The 18,905-nt window shown below is 40.3% G+C and overlaps 1 protein-coding gene, 1 long non-coding RNA gene and 1 other non-coding gene across 4 annotated transcripts in view; 2 read left to right on the plus strand and 1 right to left on the minus strand.

The window, feature by feature from the left end:
• Window positions 1-3,672: 3,672 nt before the first annotated feature.
• On the minus strand, window positions 3,673-7,041 carry LOC117549376. The gene is made up of 3 exons (XR_004569472.1): window positions 6,802-7,041; window positions 5,156-5,239; window positions 3,673-4,794 (listed from the first exon to the last, which is right to left on the minus strand). It is a non-coding gene; the product is annotated as an uncharacterized LOC117549376 (long non-coding RNA).
• A 5,451-nt stretch (window positions 7,042-12,492) lies between these two features.
• Window positions 12,493-12,574, plus strand: trnal-aag. The gene has a single exon. It is a non-coding gene; the product is annotated as a tRNA-Leu (tRNA).
• Window positions 12,575-13,968: 1,394 nt separating this feature from the next.
• naa40 (N-alpha-acetyltransferase 40, NatD catalytic subunit) overlaps window positions 13,969-18,905 on the plus strand; it is a 9,631-nt gene continuing 4,694 nt past the window's right edge. Inside the window, exons 1-4 of one of the 2 annotated variants that reach the window (XM_034222052.1) lie at window positions 13,969-14,459; window positions 16,254-16,349; window positions 18,192-18,244; window positions 18,409-18,504. In XM_034222052.1, coding sequence (XP_034077943.1) covers window positions 14,454-14,459; window positions 16,254-16,349; window positions 18,192-18,244; window positions 18,409-18,504 — 251 coding nt within the window. In that variant the 5' untranslated portion in view covers window positions 13,969-14,453. The remainder of the gene's footprint in view (window positions 14,460-16,253; window positions 16,350-18,191; window positions 18,245-18,408; window positions 18,505-18,905) is intronic. The other variant, XM_034221969.1, reaches the window with a different exon arrangement.

The following is an 18,905-nucleotide window of genomic DNA, read 5'->3' on the forward strand; positions in this document are numbered from 1 at the left end:
ATCAATCTGTGTGCATTTGTTGTGGATGGAACACAACAAATGGTGCTCTTACCTGTGATGCCTCCTCCAAACATTATAACCAGACTGTATCATTCAAACTATAAGTAATAGTTCTAGCTACTTGACTTTAGACAAAGAATTCAAAAGACAAAATCAACACAATTTATTGAAAGACCAATCTTTATTTTACGGTGCCTCTCCTTTTGTTTGTATTATGAAACCCTTTCAATCTAAAAAACTGAGCAACTCAACAGTTAACTTTATATTTCTTATTGTCCAAAGCATCCATTACACTATTTTTCCCCTCTCATATTCACAGGATGGATGATTAGAGACTTTGGGGGAAACCTCAGCTTTATGAACGTCCTGTCTGTTGCTTTGGCCGGAGAGGGCTGAGGGTCTTTCCCTGCGAGGAGTCCACCTCGCAGGGAAAGACCCTGCAGGCCTGAGGGAAGAGGACCAGACCTGATGGAGGAGGACCTGCACCAGCTGCACCTACAGAACTTAGCCCATGCTGGGCATAGCTGTTACCACCTGCACAGGCCTAGCCTGTCAATTAACAGATTAACATTTAGTGTAACTTATGTATATTATTTCGTTTTTATTTTTAAAAAATGGTGATGGTTCATGCTTGATAACTTTTAGTTCACATTTCAATAAATTGTATTTGCACTCCTTTTGTCCGTTATTCTTACTGAAAATGTTAAATTACACATTCACATCCGACTGAAGATTGGCACCATTTATTCATGACGTTGCAAACTCTGCGGTACAAGGCACAAGTGATGTGAAGCTCAGAAAGTGAGGCAAATGCATTTGATCAGCTGACTTTTTTTTTTGTGCCAAACTTTATAGGCCTGACAATAATCACACTGTCTCTGAGGTGCAACGTAAAACACAAAACAACACACAAATGAAGTTCCTGTTAGACTACAAAACTAGTGTGAATGTCCTGTACTGCTCTTAAATCTCATCACATCAGCTTCTCCTTTCCCTCTTGATGTTCTTCTGGACCCTCAGAGAAAGAGAAAATGGTGAAGCAGTCCTGTCTCTCAGGCATGTCCTTTCCTAACAGAAATATCAAAAAACATAAATATAATGATTTTCTTATTTGAATGTGTTTTTTAAATCCAACAGTGTACTACAAAGATAATCAGATTATGAATAAACCGTTCTAAATTCATCAACATTGAAATAAATGTATTATTAAAATAATATTTAACCGTTATCAAAACTTAGTGCAACTGTAGAAGCTTGCTCTGTCCGGTTGTCTCACTGAAAGACAAAGGGTCGCAGCTCTCACTATGTTCAATAATATTTGCCTTAAATACATTGAAATGTGAAAATTGAACAAAAAAAGTTATGTTGCTTGGTAAAATGTAAATGTAACCTTTTGCTAAGAAAGTACACTCAACATCACTGATGTGTAGGTGATCTAGTATTTAGTAATGTTTAATGGCATGTCTATCAGTGTATTAGAGTCATTACTTTATGCATTCTTTGTAAAGCATGAAAAAGGTGTACCTTGGAATCCGTGCTGAAGTTCTCTGCTGTTAGGAGTCCAGATCTGTCTCTCCTCCTCTGGTCCAGCCTGTCTGGATCACCTTAAGGACACTTTGAACAAACATATGTAAAGTTACATGCATGGGTTACAGACTTCTTTACATGCAAACAACGTTTTATCTTCTTTTAAAAACAGGTCATAATCTTATTGTTATACTTCAGAAATTGCTGGACATCACAGTCCTTATACTGTATCAGTTTGATTGAGTATTATTGTGTAGGTCCTTTTTATTTTACTGTTACTTTGGATGAGGTTTTCATGAGTCAGTCAAATTAATTTGTTTTCATATGCCATATTCATATGTATCACACACGTAAGGGTAAGACACAAACCTATTTAACAAATGCAATGCAATGGATAAGCTTCATTCTGACTGAAGTCACAGATAACGTCATACTGTATCTAATATAACAAATCATTTCCTTGTCACTAAAGCATTGACTACGCTATTCATCGTCCTTAAATGCAGGCATTAAGTTACATGTTCTGTTCTACAGCCACGATAAGGCTGTTTCTCAAGTGTGATGATAATACGATTAAAAGAGGCATTGGTAATAATATTAAAAACAACAATGTTTGGGTCGTTCGTCGGATTGGCGGTTAGCTGCAATAAATAACTCCAGTTCAACAAACCATATTACAATATCTAAGGGAGCGTTATTTCTGGACCATCTTCAAATGTGTTCATGTTTTAAAGATACACACATTTCATTGTGAGGTTGATTTAATATACACTAAGCCTCTCTTTAACAATACGTTGACGTTAGCTAGTCTATTTTATGCTATAGTAGAGCATAGCGAATTTAAATGAACCTTAACAATGCATACAGTAACCTAACTAGCAAACTAACTATCCAACGTACAAGGATGACCTTATTTTAGCAACCTCGCACAGAAGCCTTTTGGTATTCTTTCACACACATACGGGTTTTGGGCTGAGGGCAACACCTTACTTCCGGTATCTGCCATTTCACACGAGGTGCAAGCAGAATATCATAGTCTATTGCCTTAATCAATATAGTCAACTCTAAAAAATACCACATATATGTAATGGCATGATAATATTATTGTGACAAGTGGGGTATTCACCTGGTGTTTCCAGAAGATAGACGTAGATGCTGCCAAAATCGACCGAAGGCCACTTTCGAGAGTCGTTTTTCCATACATCTGCAGGCAGTCTGTAAGGGCAATCGGACAACCCACACAGCTCTAGTTTACGCTGGTAACGACCTAGAGCACACCTCTCAAGTCCAGAGACGTAATCCGAAGATATGCAGCGATTTCTTCGGTCTGCCTGGCTACGTTAGCTAGCTGTTTATATTAGCACCTCCAGGATATTAGCACCTCCAGGAAAATGGCGTATTTATATTTATATATATATATATATGGCGCGCGTTGCATTGTGGGTAGCTCGTGGCGTCACTATGTGTGAAAGAATACAGTAGCATCCCCTTAATGTTTTACACTCTTGGATGCTACGCATAGCATCGTTAGCACAGATGGAGCTACGATTGCTCAAATGCTAACCCAACTCTAAACATTCATTAACGTTAGCTTAATAAAAACACCAGTAACATAACAAAGTATGCAGGGTTGACTTACCGAAGAAACTGCATTCATGGACGGTCTGTTTCAACCGCAGATAAATCCTATATTTGCATGACGAATAGTCCACCAGGAACCAACACAACAAACACGGCCGAGTTCAAGTAGTGTTCTCCTCATGAGCTGAGCCGCTGTAGCATCACGGAGCTAACGGAGCTAGCAGAGAGGAGCTAGGAGCAGCAGTCCCGTTGTCATGAAGGGGGAATCTAACTATATACAGAATATGTTTTTGTGGATCCAGGCTAGAAACATGTTCATTTTCTGATGTTAAGTTGGACATTTTAACATAGGGTCTACGGGAATTGCTCCCATCTGCATCCATCGCCTACAGTTTGCAGCATTGGGCTTCACCGCACTGTCCCGGGGTTTGCCGCTTGGCTCTGATAGGCCAGAAGTCGGTTTGATTGCATTCAGACTCGATTGCTTATCCTGTCTGAGTAGCCCGGATGATGCTGCATCGCAATTTTTGACGTCGAATTTTACACACCGAATTTTTTTACATCGAATTTTAAACACCGAAATATTTGACGTCGAATTTTTTTCACTTGAATTTTTGGGATCTGAATTTGAACATTCGAATTTTTGTATTTCACAAAAATTCAGATACATGATTTTCAAAGTAATTATTTTCAATGCTATACATTCGGTGTCTGATAAAATTCAAATACTTCTGTCTCTTGTTTGCTTCCATACAATCTCCCATAAAAATATCACTTGGCAGATATTTGGCTGCGATAGGATTTCACTTGAAACCCTGTAAAGCCTTAATCACTCTTGAAACGTAGAGCAGCACCTTATGTTGCTACATTGGAAGCAATCCCATTATTTTCCCTTCAGCAGAGTTTATTTCCCAACATAACTTTACTGTATGAGAACATTCACACTCAACAACTCTCCCAGAAACCCTCATTTTCATCAGTAGATAGAACTTGGTTGCCTGAAAACTAGGGCTGAACATTTCAAGTAATGCTCATTGGAAATAAAAAAATTAACAGAGAGGTTCCAGGCTAATTAACATTTGTGCTTTGATCAGGCTCTTATCTTGGTGTCACACTAATCAAAAATGAGCTTACAGTGTGATTAATTATATGGGATGTAAGGTGATGAATGGGCCATTGGTTTGTTGGCTACATTTCTGCTCTCGTTCTGATCTTCTCTCACCATATTGACCTTCAAGGAACCTCAACACACAATCCAGAGGCCCTTGTTCTTGTTCAACACAGGACTCAAACTGATGAACTCACGTCCTCCTTTATTACTCCAGTTAATTAAGAAGATGATGCTGCACCACCCACTAACAGAACACAGGGCCATGTAGTGCCCCAGACCATTAAGAAACACTTGAGCTCACATTCCAGTGCTCTCTTTTACCAATGTAATGTCTGTATACCTGACCATGTGGAATCATTTTTATACAAGGTAACAGGATGTTAGGGTTTAGTGTGGCAATAAAATATGAGCAGGCAGACCACCGTAACCAAGTAAATAAAAACAGACTTGCCGAGAAGCTTTATTTAATGAGAATCAGTCCAGTATGGCCATTATCCAATCCATTTAACAAGGTCTGCGAGTAAGTACCAGTGATATTGATTTGGCAGATCTGTAGGGTGCATTACTGTAACCATCTGATGAACCAAATGATTAATTGAGAAAATAGTTAGTTGCAAATATTGTTAGTTTCAGCACTAACAAACACTGTTTTGACACATCACAAACCATGGTGATGCTCATATGTAGAGTTGCATCCAACAGTTATCTTCTTATACAACTGCAGAAATACAGTGGGAAATGTCCATCTCATGTCCCAGCTTCTCATAGTCGAGGGGTTACATTTCTTGTTTAAAAAAAAAATCCTATTCAGCTATATCTAAGCAGAGAACATAAGAAAATGTATATACAAGAGGCTTATTATAACAGAATGTTCCGATTATGTCTTGTATTAAGAATTAGTTGAACAATAAGTCCATTAACAAAATAGTTACATACTTTTTGCTGTTTATTTATCAACTACTTGATGGAGCTCCTCCTCCTACATGCTGAGCAAACAGCACAACAGACAAGTAGAAGCATCTGCAAAACAAAGTGAAAGAAAAAACGAGCCATAAATAACATGAGCCCTCCAGTGTGGAGGGGACTCTTATTTTGAGTGTCACCCACAGTCAGTGCTATATTATTACGTGGCCAAGCCTCGTTTTTCTATGTATCTCCGGGCAGTGATAGATAGAAAGCAGCACAAAGACTAGACGGTCAACTCGGGAGACAGAAAGTAACCCAACTAAACTCCCTCCCGCCTGGTACACAACACAGTGCGGTTACAAAACAATGAGCGTTATCACTCACAGATCGCAGCATAACGAGTCTTATGCTTGCTGTCCTCTATCCCATCAGCAACTCCTGTTTACCTAACTTCAACTAGAACAAAGCATGGGCATGCCATATGGGCGACATCATGAACTTATTCCCCCATTCTCCAGATAAAACATGAGTAGTTATGGCTCCTCTGCAGAGGGTGAGGGGGAGATTCATTCACATCTAGGAAACTCCGCTAGACAATACAAGTGTCTGAGGCTCTCTGGGAGTCTTTGTCTGTCGCGGCTGCCGGTGGCCCCCCGACACTACAACAGCTGTCCCCTTAACTTCACTGCAAGCTCACGGCATCAAACATAAACATAGCCCTGTTTATTTACATCTAACTCGATGGATTTAAATTTGACGCATCGATTAAACTAAATCAACAGAGGGTTCGAAGAGGAAGCTATAATCCCGCCTCTGTTCACTTTCAAATAGTTACTTTCGGGGGGGGGGGCGGCTGGTGGTAGCCTCGAACACTGCTACTATAGCCTCGACCTCTGACAACTGTTATGAGATATACATCTATAATACATAACAGTCAACCCCACCAGACAGGGTGTAGTCAATTATTGCTCAACCACCTGCTTATACTTAGTAAATTAAAAAACAAGTGTTTTTTCTATACATCATAAATGTGTAAATGTTTAGTTTAACTATCTTATTGATGTATCATTTTGGACTCGTATTGACAATCTTGGCGCTTCTAACGTGACAATTAATATGTTCGTAGATATAATTAGTACGTCATCTAGTGTTGTTATTTGTTTTAAAGTAGGTAACACCAACATAATAGTATGGGGACTCCTTTATTAATTATACATGTTGGTTAACTATAAATTAGTTAATGTGTTACTAAACCAAACATATGAGGTGGTGGGTTAGCACCTGGTGCTCTAATGGAACCAGGTGTGCTAGCTGAAGACATTTCCCCATCTTAACAGAGCAGTCATGTGAAGTCCTTTTGTTTTCCGCACGCTTACGTTGCTGTTACTACTCCTGACGCTACTGTCTGCTGGAGTGAAAACTCGCTCTCCGTATTATTATAACTCGAGTTGTCGGTCTCTTTCGGGACGTTTAGTAGTTTGAACGGTCCCGAGTAATTTTTGGAGGTCAAACAATAAAAACCAGGCGATATTTGCCTCCCTCTCTCTCTAAAGTGCAACCTGAAGTCTAGTTGGTCGTCGGGATGCTAACGTTAGCCGGTTAGCTTGCGGCTAGTACCCTCGCGTTACATTAGTAACGATAATAGTTGGAAGTCGAGATAGCAGTCGCTCTCCTACCTGTGTTTCGTTTCTCTCCGCTCTCCTCGCACTCAAAACTTATCTGCGCCTCTGTTCACAGTTTATATTCCTCTTCGACGCGCTTAAAGACAATTATCGCATCTAAAAAGGCTTAATTTTCGCCTAATTGATGAGCGGAGCCAGTACAATGAAGTGAACTGCATGGATAGATGGAAGCAGCCGTGAGTGTGCGTCGGGGAGACGGACAACACCCGGGGAAAAGTAAGGTGGACATCCGCCTTGATGCGTTCGCCTCTCCCAACCACAACCAGCCGTTTGGATTGACAAAAAGTAGTCCTCAAAAACTATTAAATGTAGCCTATTCTCAATTTTAGATTGTGTTGCCATACATGTGTAAATTGACACGCAATATTAACCAACATGTCGTGCTGATAACAAATATCCTTTAAAACGGCATACAGTCCAACCCGTTTATATGATAATGATGCACAGTTTTAATTGTAGAACACATTTTATAATGCGTTATAAATCATCAGAAGTAGTTTTTGAACGATTCTTAATCTGCAATCTTTCAAAATCCCATAAATTAAGGACTACTTGCCAGTGTGTCGGCGGAGGGATTCGTCAGCTGTGCATCCGTGTGCTGAGGCAGGCTGTCCAGACTTGTACTGATGTATGCATGGTGGAGAGAAAAGGGGCAGGAGACCGGGGCACGATTGAACCTTGTGTGTTTAAGTATGTGAGAGACAGAGTCCTGACTATTACTCAGATGAATACACCTTAATACACAAATTATTTATTTATATTGAAAATGTCGAACAATTCAAAATAGTTCTTCATAGTGCTTCCCGTACGTGTGTGTACGTGCACAGGTGGATGTGTGTGTGTGAGTGAAATAGGGATTGTTTTACTGATATCTGTGCAGGATCTTTCACACCTGATGCTGCCAATCAAACACACACACACACACACACACACACACACACACACACACATCCTGCTGCTGACATGTAACAGCCTGTTACACACTACTCCATGCTTTCTCTTTGCTCTCTCTTTGGCATCACCACCTCCTCCTCCTCCACATCTCCCTCTTCTCTTTGTTTGCCCCCCCTGTCCCTGCTCCTTTCTGCACCTCCTCTATCTGTCTTCTTCTTCTCCCTTTACTTACTTATTCATTTCCCTCTGTCATCTCCTTCTTCAATACTTCCTCTCCTCTTCCTCCCTGAATATCTGCCCTCCTCCTCCTCCTCCTCCTCCTCCTCCTCCTCCTCCTCCTCCTTCTCGTGTTTCCTCTCTCTCACCTCTCTCCCTCTCATGCCCCTCTTCCTCTTCTCTTCCTCTCCCCTTGCCTCCCTGCTTTCTCCCCTTCCATTTAACTCCTGTGCTTTCTTCCCCCTCCCTCGTCTGCTTTCCCTTATACTTTACTCTCCACATTGATGACTCCTCTCGTTCCCTCCCTCCCTCCTCTTCCTCTCCTTCCTCACCCCTCCTCCTCCTCCTCTTCCTCCTTCCTGCCTCCCTCTCTTGGAGTCTTCCTCTCGTGTCGCTTTAGATTTCCACAGTGTGTGTGTGTGTGTGTGTGTGTGTGCGTACGTGCAGATCCTTCCCCTCCCCCATCCTCACCCAACAGTGGTAAAGCAGTTTCCCTCCGCTCACCTCCAGGCCCCCCCTCTTCTCTCCTCTTACTCCCCCTTCCTCTTCTAGTCTCATTTTCACCCCTACCACCTCCTCTCCTCCTCTCCTCCTCCCCTCCTCTCCTCTCCATTCCTCTCGCCTCCTTCCTTCCTTTCCTCTCATTAGCAGTGTCCATGAAACTCACCCTCACAGTCTCTCCTCTCCCTCAGTCCTCCCGTCCCTAACACATCCTCTCTAATTAACAACTGCTCTCCTTCTATCCCCCTCCCCCTCCCTACCTCCCTCCACCCCCCTCCTCTCCTCCTCTCTGTCCTCCCCTCACCTCCTCCTCTGTCCTCCTTCTCCATTCGTCACTCTGTGTCCCTTTCCCTCCTCTCCTCGCTCGGTTTCTCTTCGATCGTCCCTCCCACTCTCCCTTAAGCTCACTCTTGTTTCCACTTATTTCCCCCCCCTTCTCACCACCTCCTTCCTCGCTCCACCTGTCTCATTCCTTCTTCTTGCCTGTCTATCCATCCTCTTCTTACTTTTTTCTGTCTTCCCTATTTCTCTCCACATGTCCACACAGTTCTCTCCCTCCTTCCCTTACACCTCCCCCTGACTCCCATCCTCTGACTTTCTCTGTTATCTCAGGAGATGTAGAATCGGATGTGATAGAATCTTCCTGCTGCCGTCTCACAGTAGGACCACCACCATGTCTAAATGTTTAATACTCACCTGCACAGTGGATGATGCACAATGTCATTGCAGACTCATTATTACATGATTTCCATGCACTGACTGCCAAATCACAGCCACTGCTGCTGCACTATGACACACTCAATGACTCATTATAGTCTGACACAAGCATTTATGACATAACAGATCATATGTTGAGTCAAAATGAATTTATATAAGGATGTAAAACACAGTGTGGAACAGATTAGAAACTCCTCTTATCTCAAGGCCTACAAATCATCTTTAATATACACTGAAAACATTTAAACGTTCACTTTGTATTATGTCAACAGATTACACATAATGCAAGCTTAGTTGAAAGCAATAATATTAATTTAAACATAAATAAATAGTAGTTTCAACTTAATATTATTGCTTCCAACTAACCTAATATGATACATTTAATTAAAGTCAATGTGTCATTTCTTTTTCAGTGTTCTACTTTAATTATTCTCTACCTTTTCCGCAGTATTACCCTTTGGTTTGGAGAGATCTAATGCCAGTCTTGTGTGTCATCTTTATGTTTTCACACTAATAAATTGCAGTATAAATATCATTATGCATTCTGCATGAATGTACTTAGCAAATTCCATGACAATCTGCCAGTTAGCGTGTGAGCTATCTTGTCTGCAAAGCTGACATAATACTTAAAGGGACAGTCCTAAAATCATGAATACAATTGTTTCTATAACTTGTATTTCTGTTTGTCTATACAGATTTGTTTTGTCCCTAATAAGGATATGGGCCGTAATGACATTCTCGATTATCCAACATTTACATTAAATTATAAAATGAGGCTAAAATGGTCAATCCAGAACAGCTGACTGTGGTTTTTAATAGGGTTGAAGCAGACTTGTCACTTGACTCATGTGCTGCTTCACTATCCGGACATAGATTAGTACAGCCCCCCCCCCCCCCCCCCCGCTATGAAACATACATCATGAGTAGAAAAGAGTGCACAACCCTTTCATCTCAGAAGAAGAGCGGCCGCTTGTCCAGTCTATGTGTTGTAATTCTGTGCTGCAGGGCTCGCTGCTTTGAGAGAGGCCTCCTCATCCTCATCATCCTCATCATCCTCATTCTCCCTCCTGTCCTTTCACACTATCCATCTATCCATCTATCTATCCAATCCATCTATCCATCTATCTGGTCTGCAATCCAACACACACTGTGCTGAGCTGAAGAGAGGGATCTATTTGTGTGTGTATGTGAGTGCGTATGTGTGTGTGCCAGTATATATTTAGGTGGAGATGGGAGAGGGGCAGTTTGAATTTCATTATCCAGTCTTCCGTGCAAGCACACACCACAGAGAAGTATGAAATACTTATAGACTAATCTAAACTGCAGGATGAGTTGGTGTGTTTGTGTGTCAGTTATTCACCTCTGTATGCAAACACCGAGTCCTACAATGAGCAGCAGTCCTAGACTCTCAGAGCCTCATAGCGCCCCCTACTGTCAGGAAGAAGACAGTTTGTTTGCCGACAGCAGAGAGACAGATTCCATGAAGACAAAAGACTGTAGGCGGGGCTTAGACACTGCCATCTGTGAGCTGTGTGTGTGTGTGTGTGTGTGTGTGTGTGTGTGTGTGTGTGTGTGTGTGTGTGTGTGTGTGTGTGTGTGTGTGTGTGTGTGTGTGTGCGTGCGTGCGTGCGTGCGTGCGTGTGTGTGCGTACCCCTTTATTTGCATTATGGAAAAAGTGGGTAGGCTTTTGAGGGTGGCCATCTCATATCCCACCACACCAAGAACACACAGTCATAATCTGAGAAATATTTAACCCTTTTTTGGGTTGTTTTACGAAAGAGGAATAACAACAACAACAACCAATTTCCCCTTTACTTCCTAAAATTAAAAGCAACTTTATTGAAGAGCTATTGTTAAGAAACCCATAATCGTACAGAGAGAAACACAGTAAACAAATACACTAAGGAGCCAGTTTGAAATACATACGTGAAAATGGAAACTAATGGACGAGTCATTTAGCATTTTGTTTCCTTATAAAAACTAAGATAATTAATTTGAGAGAATACTTGATGCTTGTTGGTTGCAGAAGTAATACAATTTCACTCTGATGGTCTTTGAACAGATTGTAATCCTGCTCAGCCTTCTTGTTTTCATCTGACCTTATTACAGTAAACCACAAACTGTAGAAACGTACTAAGAAATAGGCCTACTGCACAATAGTGTTGCAGACAGCTGATCAAAGTGTAAATAACATTCCAACTATACTCAATGTGCCAATTAAAGATCATTATTATTAAGATTTAGGCTAATTTCCACCCCTCAGGAAAAATGTGCTGAATGTGTTTCTGTACTTAATGAGTTTAATTGAGTCTCTTCTGAAGTCCTTTAATAAGGGTCTTAGGGGTGACTTATGGTTCCTTACATTTTTGTGGTTGCTTCTTAAGCTTCACCAGCCAATAAGGCCTACAGTTGGAAAATGGAAACAGAGGTAGCTTAGTATTTATTTACTATTCTCCAGTCTTTTGTCTTGTCTGGAGCTTAGTTAATGAACCAAGTGATTTCCTACTAAACATCCCCACCTAGTGGCCAATGTGATACTCTGCATCTCAGAAGAATCTACTGGGGGTAAAATTCACCCTCTGGGTTTATTTATTCGTTAATTAAATAGTACAAATGGGCAAAAGTCCAAGCAGCCCCTAGACCCTCTTCATATATATTGTTGCTTTATTCATGCATTTCTGAAAATGTACAGTGTATCAAACATTAGATTGCATTGCCTTGAAACTGAGAACACACACTTTGAAAGCTTCTAAATATGTCTCCACCAGGTGTCCCACCATAAATAGTGAGTCCATCTCATTCCCAACATCTGAGGACATGATCTCTGTCATTCATCCCTGAAAAATACCTATGGTATTTAAAAAACACAAATCAGTATTGGCAGACAAAGGATATATGACCATTATGCAACACATAGTCTAAACAAAAGTAGTACATCTAAACAAATCATATCTCACAACTTTAACATTTGCCCAGTGATAAGAAGCTGGCACATTCGTTTTACAAAAGGTAGAACCCTTGAAATAAATTATACTAAAAAAATATGATAAAGACAATTGTGATTATAAAAATACCAGGGTGTACTGTAAGTGGTTTAAAAATCTGTACCTAAAATCACTTTTGTATGCCTAATTGTGTTAAAATGTGTAATTCCCTACATTTATGTGTGTCATTATGATGGGCTATTGTTACAATTAAAACATCTTGTTAAAATGTAAAACACAGGCTGGTTTATAAAGACCCTCTCTGTCCCTCTGAGGGTCTGTCGTCACTTTCTAAGAAACCATGTTCGCGCTAAAGTAGTGGTGCGTTCAAATGCGGTGGGATTTATTAGGCACAGAGAAATTTCACTGCATGGTAGCGTGGCCGAGCGGTCTAAGGCGCTGGATTAAGGCTCCAGTCTCTTCGGAGGCGTGGGTTCAAATCCCACCGCTGCCAAGTTTTTCCTGTGTGTGTACTGTGTAGTAAAAATAAGTATTGTGTGCGAGTTAGATAATACAGTATATCTTGTGAAAGGCATGGCCATGCTGATAATATACCAAAGCAAAGTATCTAATGCAAGGTTAAAAAGGTTAAGGGTCATAGGCTGAGATTGTAGCTACATTTCAGTATTCTTAATCTATTAACTTGGTTAAAAAAGTATATTTCTTCAGTTTTCAGGCTGTATTTGTTTAAAGATGGATGCTTTTAATCAATCAGAGCATTTACTCAACTACAGTCAATGGTAACTCATTTTTTAAGGTTCTACCGACATTTTCGGCTCCTTTAAACTTTCACGTTTCTTCACAGTTTAATCATTTTGATTCAAAATCTATAATTAACTGATCAAATAGGAATCATGATATGGGAAAAACTAGCCAAAACAGTTTCAACTATCTTTAATTGGACCAACATACACTAAAGTGCCTCTTGGACATTAATACAATTTGTTTTATTGTAAACAATGATCCAACAATAATATAATAATGAACTCACAGGGATTCGTTCTGCTGAATATAGAGAACTGTCACATGGGTCACACTGTGGATCTGTTTACCTTATTAAAGCAGCATGAATTACAAATATAAATAAAGAAACAGTAAATACATACATATTAACAATAGATAGATATATATCTATAGAGTATCTGACATAACAATACACAATATTTGCAGATATACAACATTTGCACATATATGCAGTGTAAGAATGTTTTCGACTGTGGATGTGATCTGAAACTGTCAAAGCTGTTCTATAATGTTGTGAATGTTTCCTTATACTAAATGGTGTTTGGCAAGGTTCAATTATTCATGAATGTGTTTGTCGAAGATAAAGCAGGGTAGCTTGTGAATGTTATTCAAGGTTTAACTAAAGTCCTTTTTAAGTGTTGTTTATATTTTTACATTATTATTAATCAAAATCTGCAAATCAATATATATTCAATACATGTGGTGGAGTAAAATGACTCTATTTAACCTTGAATTGTAGTGGGGTATAAGTACAAAGTAGCACACACACATGTTTCTCTCAAAACTCTACTTAAGTAAATGTACTTAGTTCATTCACACCACTGCAAGCAATACATATCCAGCCAGTGCTTCTCAAAGTGTGGTCCGCGGACCACTGGTGGTCCGTGAGCGCCCCCTAGTGATCCGTGAGTATATTGGTAACATTTCACATTTGAAATATATAAATAAATTAGAGCTCTCTCGCGGGAATATCTCCGCAATGGAGCAAGCTTACGTTTCACTTTCGATTGCATGATATAGCCCAGCGCAACACCTTCATTACACATGTTGCCACTTGTTCGTACCATTTTCAGGCGATTTTTAATCTGTTCTAGAAAGACTATGTGATTTTGGATATTTGTGGAGTTAGGTGGTCCGCGAGTGTTTTTGTATTGGTCAAGTGGTCCTTGGTATGAAAAAGTTTGAGAAACACTAATATAGATAGATATCAGAAGGACTCAGAAGTAGGAGTTTGTGGTGAGCACGTGAACGCACCACCATTGGAGGCGACAGAGAGGAGAGGAAAGAAAAGGGCAAGGAAGGGACCTGTAATAAATTCTGCCTCGCACTCTTGGCGCCAATCCGATTTAAAGAGAACAAAAATAGCTAATTTTTCATTGACGTTTTAATCAAATTTGCGCTTTGCCGCCGCCTCTCCCAAAGCCGCCGCTCGGTGCTAATAGCCAGCTAGCCTCGTTAGCACACTATCTATCATTGTCATATTAATCTGGCCCCTTCTCTGTGTCTGGCGATACTAGTAACTCAGCAGCAGTGAACCACGGGGACAATAGAGGTGTGTTTCTCCAGGGGATCGCACACACAGCTGCAAAATGGGGGTGAGTGTGTCGGTGTTTTGCTTCATTTGAGTTGCTACAATGAAAGGTGGATGTTTTGTGCTCGTAAATGCGTGATGGTGAGGAGAGAAAGGAAGGAGGGAGACCATGGTGGATGTGTGTAGCCGAAGGTGTTGGTTGGCAGCGGGGCTGCTTATATTGCTCTGTTAGCATGCTAGCTGCCTCAAGATAGCATTTTAACATTAGCCCAAGCCTAGACATAGCTTAATGTAGCATTTCAGAGTTATTACTGCATTGTCCTGGGCCTGGCAGCCATGCTCTGTTAACTTCTCCTAATGGGTTGCCATTGTTGGCGTGCTAGCTGTGTTAGCCACTTAGGAATGCCATGTTAATGACTAGGGCTTTGCTAGCTATTACTGCTAATAGCTTGAGTGTATGTGTTTTACACACAAGCCACAGTTTGCTGTCTTTAGCCCACCTGGGTATAATACATTCAGACATGTTGGGTGTGAATTATGTACTCCTCAGACCCAGCGAGGCCTGCACTCATGCCATACAGCTGAGTTAGTTGTATTAACTTGAGCTAGTCTCCTGAGTTTATCCTCCACTTTCTCTCCAGATAAACCAATCCACGTGTTTCATCAGTCTGCAGCCTGTCTGTGCTTGGTACAGAGACAGAGTTATGCTGTGAGCTAGAGTTGGCCATTCAGTGCATTCCTTTCCATAATTGTAACCTTTTCTGTTCAAGTCTGCATCTAATGAAGGCTTTTAATTTATTCCTACTGGTTTGTCAATTGCCATTGTTTGTCCATGATGTATCAATTAGACTTTATTGCACTGTAAACATGTCCCTGAAATGTTGATTATCACTGTGATGTTTCCCAAATCCATTTTAACATATAATACTGTGTAATTATTGAAGGGGAAACAAGTTTATTACAGATTTCAGCGTTTAAAATATGAATATCTGTCTTGGATTTGAAAGCATAGTTCTTGGCTTTGGGAAACAATGATCACCATTTATTGACTTTTAAAGGCCAAACAACAAATCAATGAATTGCAGACTATTGACAATGAAAATGATTGTCAGTTGCATCCCTAATGTCTAGTAAAACTTATGTTGTTAGTGTGCCTTTTCTCTATAAAAAGCATGTGTCAATAACTGAAGAAGGCTAATAATCAGTATTTATGGTGGTGCACCTGGTGGAGACATGTTTATAGCAGCTTTCAAAGCGTGTGTTCTCAGTTGCCAGGCATGGATGCAGTAATGTGTGTGAATTATGGCTGCACCATTGCTGATTCTAGCACTGGACATCAAGCCAAGAAGAGACGCTTAATTAAAGTATCAGAGAATTTCTCCAATACTATCATCCACATACACACTGGAATATGCAACCTCAGCAATATTTACACTCTGTTTCACACCGCTTTGACAACACTGTTCATACAAGCTACTGATACCAATGTGGCTGAATAATGCTGTTTTTATAGACAGGAGGATCAATATAACAGTTATACATTTCAAACTAGAGTCCTATATAAGTGCTATAAAATACTGCTGCAAATGAGGTTTGCACACAAGGAAAGACTGAATATAACATAACATCTGATCATAGGAGATGCAGAAGAAAAATGCAAAAAAAAAGAATTTCATTCATCTTTTTTTTGTATATTTGTTTGTCCTTTCCCCCCACAATTTCAATTATTCCATGTGTCTCCTTTCAATCCTCCTCTCTTCCATATTATCTAACGTTCCTCTGTCGGTGCTTTTCTCTTCTACATGTCTGCCTACCACTTCAAAACAATTTATACCCTTTTCCTTATTTCTGATTCCAGAGAAAGTCCAACAGAGCAAAGGAGAAGAAAGCCCGGCGCCAAGAAGAGAGGGCAGCTATGGATGCCGTGTGTGCCAAGGTGGAAGCAGCCAATAAGGTAAGTGTGGATGCAGATTAACCAGCGATTGTTGCCTCGGGAGTGGAACACAAGGAGGAGGGCTTTTAGGAAACCTTCGGGGTCATCTAGTTCAAAAACAGAGGTTGAGCTGCTCACTGACTCACTAATGGCTTTGCGTGCTGCACTTTTTCAGCTAACTGCTTCGCATAAAAGCGTCCACCATGTGGCACTGATTTTTTGATTTTCCAACACACAGATTTCATCGAGCACCACACTTAAAGCTTGCGTTGTGAGTTGTGATTTTTATCATGTTTTGTTGAGTTTCAGCAACAGACACGGTTCCACGTAATGACAGCGAAAGATAAGAAGGCCCTTTTGCTCTGAATTCACCCCTAATCGATGTAAACCACAGGAAAAGCCAAACGCAGTGCCATATGTTTCTTAATGCATAATTAATCTGCATTATTAAATCCTGGCCTTGTAGTAGAACACTCAGCAGAGGAGGTGGCCTCGAGATAAACCTTATTGCAGCTCGGAGGGGAACAAAGCTCACACACTCCCCTCGAGCTGTGCTTCCTCAACAGGCTCTGTACAGGCGGGACAGCGCTTATTACTTTTTCTATGTCACTTTGTCCCAAAATGGGGCACGCTGTGTCGCATGCTGTTCTCTCGCCCGCCCCCTTTCCACTGTTGATGTGCCAACAGAGGAGGAATGCAACAAATTCTCCCAAAGTAACTTTTATTCTTGTTAGTTCTCCTGCCAACAGTGATGCATCTTAACTGTGTACTAAAAGAACAATCGGTGTATTCACTGTTTTACAAAACACATTTCTGGTGGGTTCAGATTCTGCTCAGTTTCTGTAGTCTTAAAAGTTCTCCACCATATGTAATACTTTCAACAATCCAAATAACACCAATCCAGGTAAAGTTAAATCCAATTATAAGTTAACTGATAATTAAACACAATACAGCGAACAAAGCTGTTCCAATTCAAAGTAAACTGATTTAACATTTCAAAAGTCCTTACTTATAAACCCTGTTGAACTCCTACTGTGGATACTACATTGCTTGCTAGTATAACCAATAGTTATAACTTTTTAATACACACTTGTATATTAGTGTGGCCTTAACACTCCTCTGAACCTCCCGTTACATTCCTGACTGCTGAAGTCAAGCGTTATATCTGGATGTCCGAGTTACAAACAGGTTACAAAAATGTTTAAGACATTGAAACGTACTGTTTTCTTAGAATGCTTTCATGATTATCATTGGCAAAATAAAAATAAACCAACTCTCCTTGGCATTAAACCAGATGAAAGGTATGGCTGCATACTAAACGGGTTTTGTTTTCAATATTTAATCTCAATTAGCGCTTCTGTTGCAACCATTTGTCATTAGGAGAAATTAAATGGCTCATTCAACAGTAAGAATGTTCTAAATATAGCGATCTCAGTATCTTCTGATACTGAGCCTGAACAGATGTATTGTATGTTTTTATTTGTTTGGAAATGCAACTGCATATTTCACATGTCTGCCCAGGGGCCAAATGTCTCATCATCTGTACAAGAAGAGGGGTATTAATGTAATACTATGTATACTCTCAGGGCTAAGAATAGATGACTTTGTGGACGGTTAATATTAGGGACCAACGCCATTTCATCGACATCGTCTTCGTTTTTGGATATCACAATAATTCTTGACTTTTTCTGGTTTTAAAGTAAAAAAAAATGTAAAAGACAAAACTCATTAAATATGTTCTGAAGGCACGGATAGTCATCCCTTACCATATTGTCCTAAACTCAAAAAAGAGGGTGGTATTTAATTGTCTCTATATTTGTTTTTGAAAGTCTCTGAAGCTAATTTATCCTCCTCTTGTCACAGCTTGATGATCCACTGGCTGCCTTCCCAGCCTTCAAAAAATACGACAGAAACGGGTACGTAATACTTTGTACGCTACAAAGGACTTATTCAGTATTCCATGAAATACATACTTGTTCCATTTGGTTGGTCTGAGTGTGGTATTTCTGTCTGTTCTTCGTCTCTCTCACACACACACTTCTTGGTGTTATTGACTCTGTTTTCTTGTGCTCCTCAACAGGCTGAACCTGCAGATAGAGTGTAAGAGAGTGACCACCCTGAACCCGCTGTCTGTGGAGTGGGCCTTCGAACTCACCCGAGCCAACATGCAGACACTGTAAGAAGTCTGTTCTCGTAGTTCAAGGTGTAGCTCAGGAACAGAGGGACCCTCTTAAACATGGAGCACCATGCTTGTGTAGATGTTAGCTGTAGATTGCTGAAACTAGAAGAAGTGGAAACTACAGACTTTTTTCAATGTTGTTTTCAAATTCTCTTGCACACAAATGCTTTGAAGTGGGGTTGTATGAGTGCTTGTTCATATTAAGTGTTTTATTAACAGTAGTTGGTGGTCAAAACACCCCCAGGATGGAGAAACTGACTTTGACTTAGGATAAGTACCTCATACTAGCCCACTTTTAAAACATCCAAACTGATGAGTGGTACATTACGGCTGAAAATAGATAGAAAAAGTGTTCAGATTACTTGTAACAACGAGAGCAGATGTAATGCAGACACATT

This window comes from Gymnodraco acuticeps, unplaced genomic scaffold (genome assembly GCF_902827175.1).
Source record: "Gymnodraco acuticeps unplaced genomic scaffold, fGymAcu1.1, whole genome shotgun sequence".
NCBI classification, from domain to species: domain Eukaryota; kingdom Metazoa; phylum Chordata; class Actinopteri; order Perciformes; family Bathydraconidae; genus Gymnodraco; species Gymnodraco acuticeps.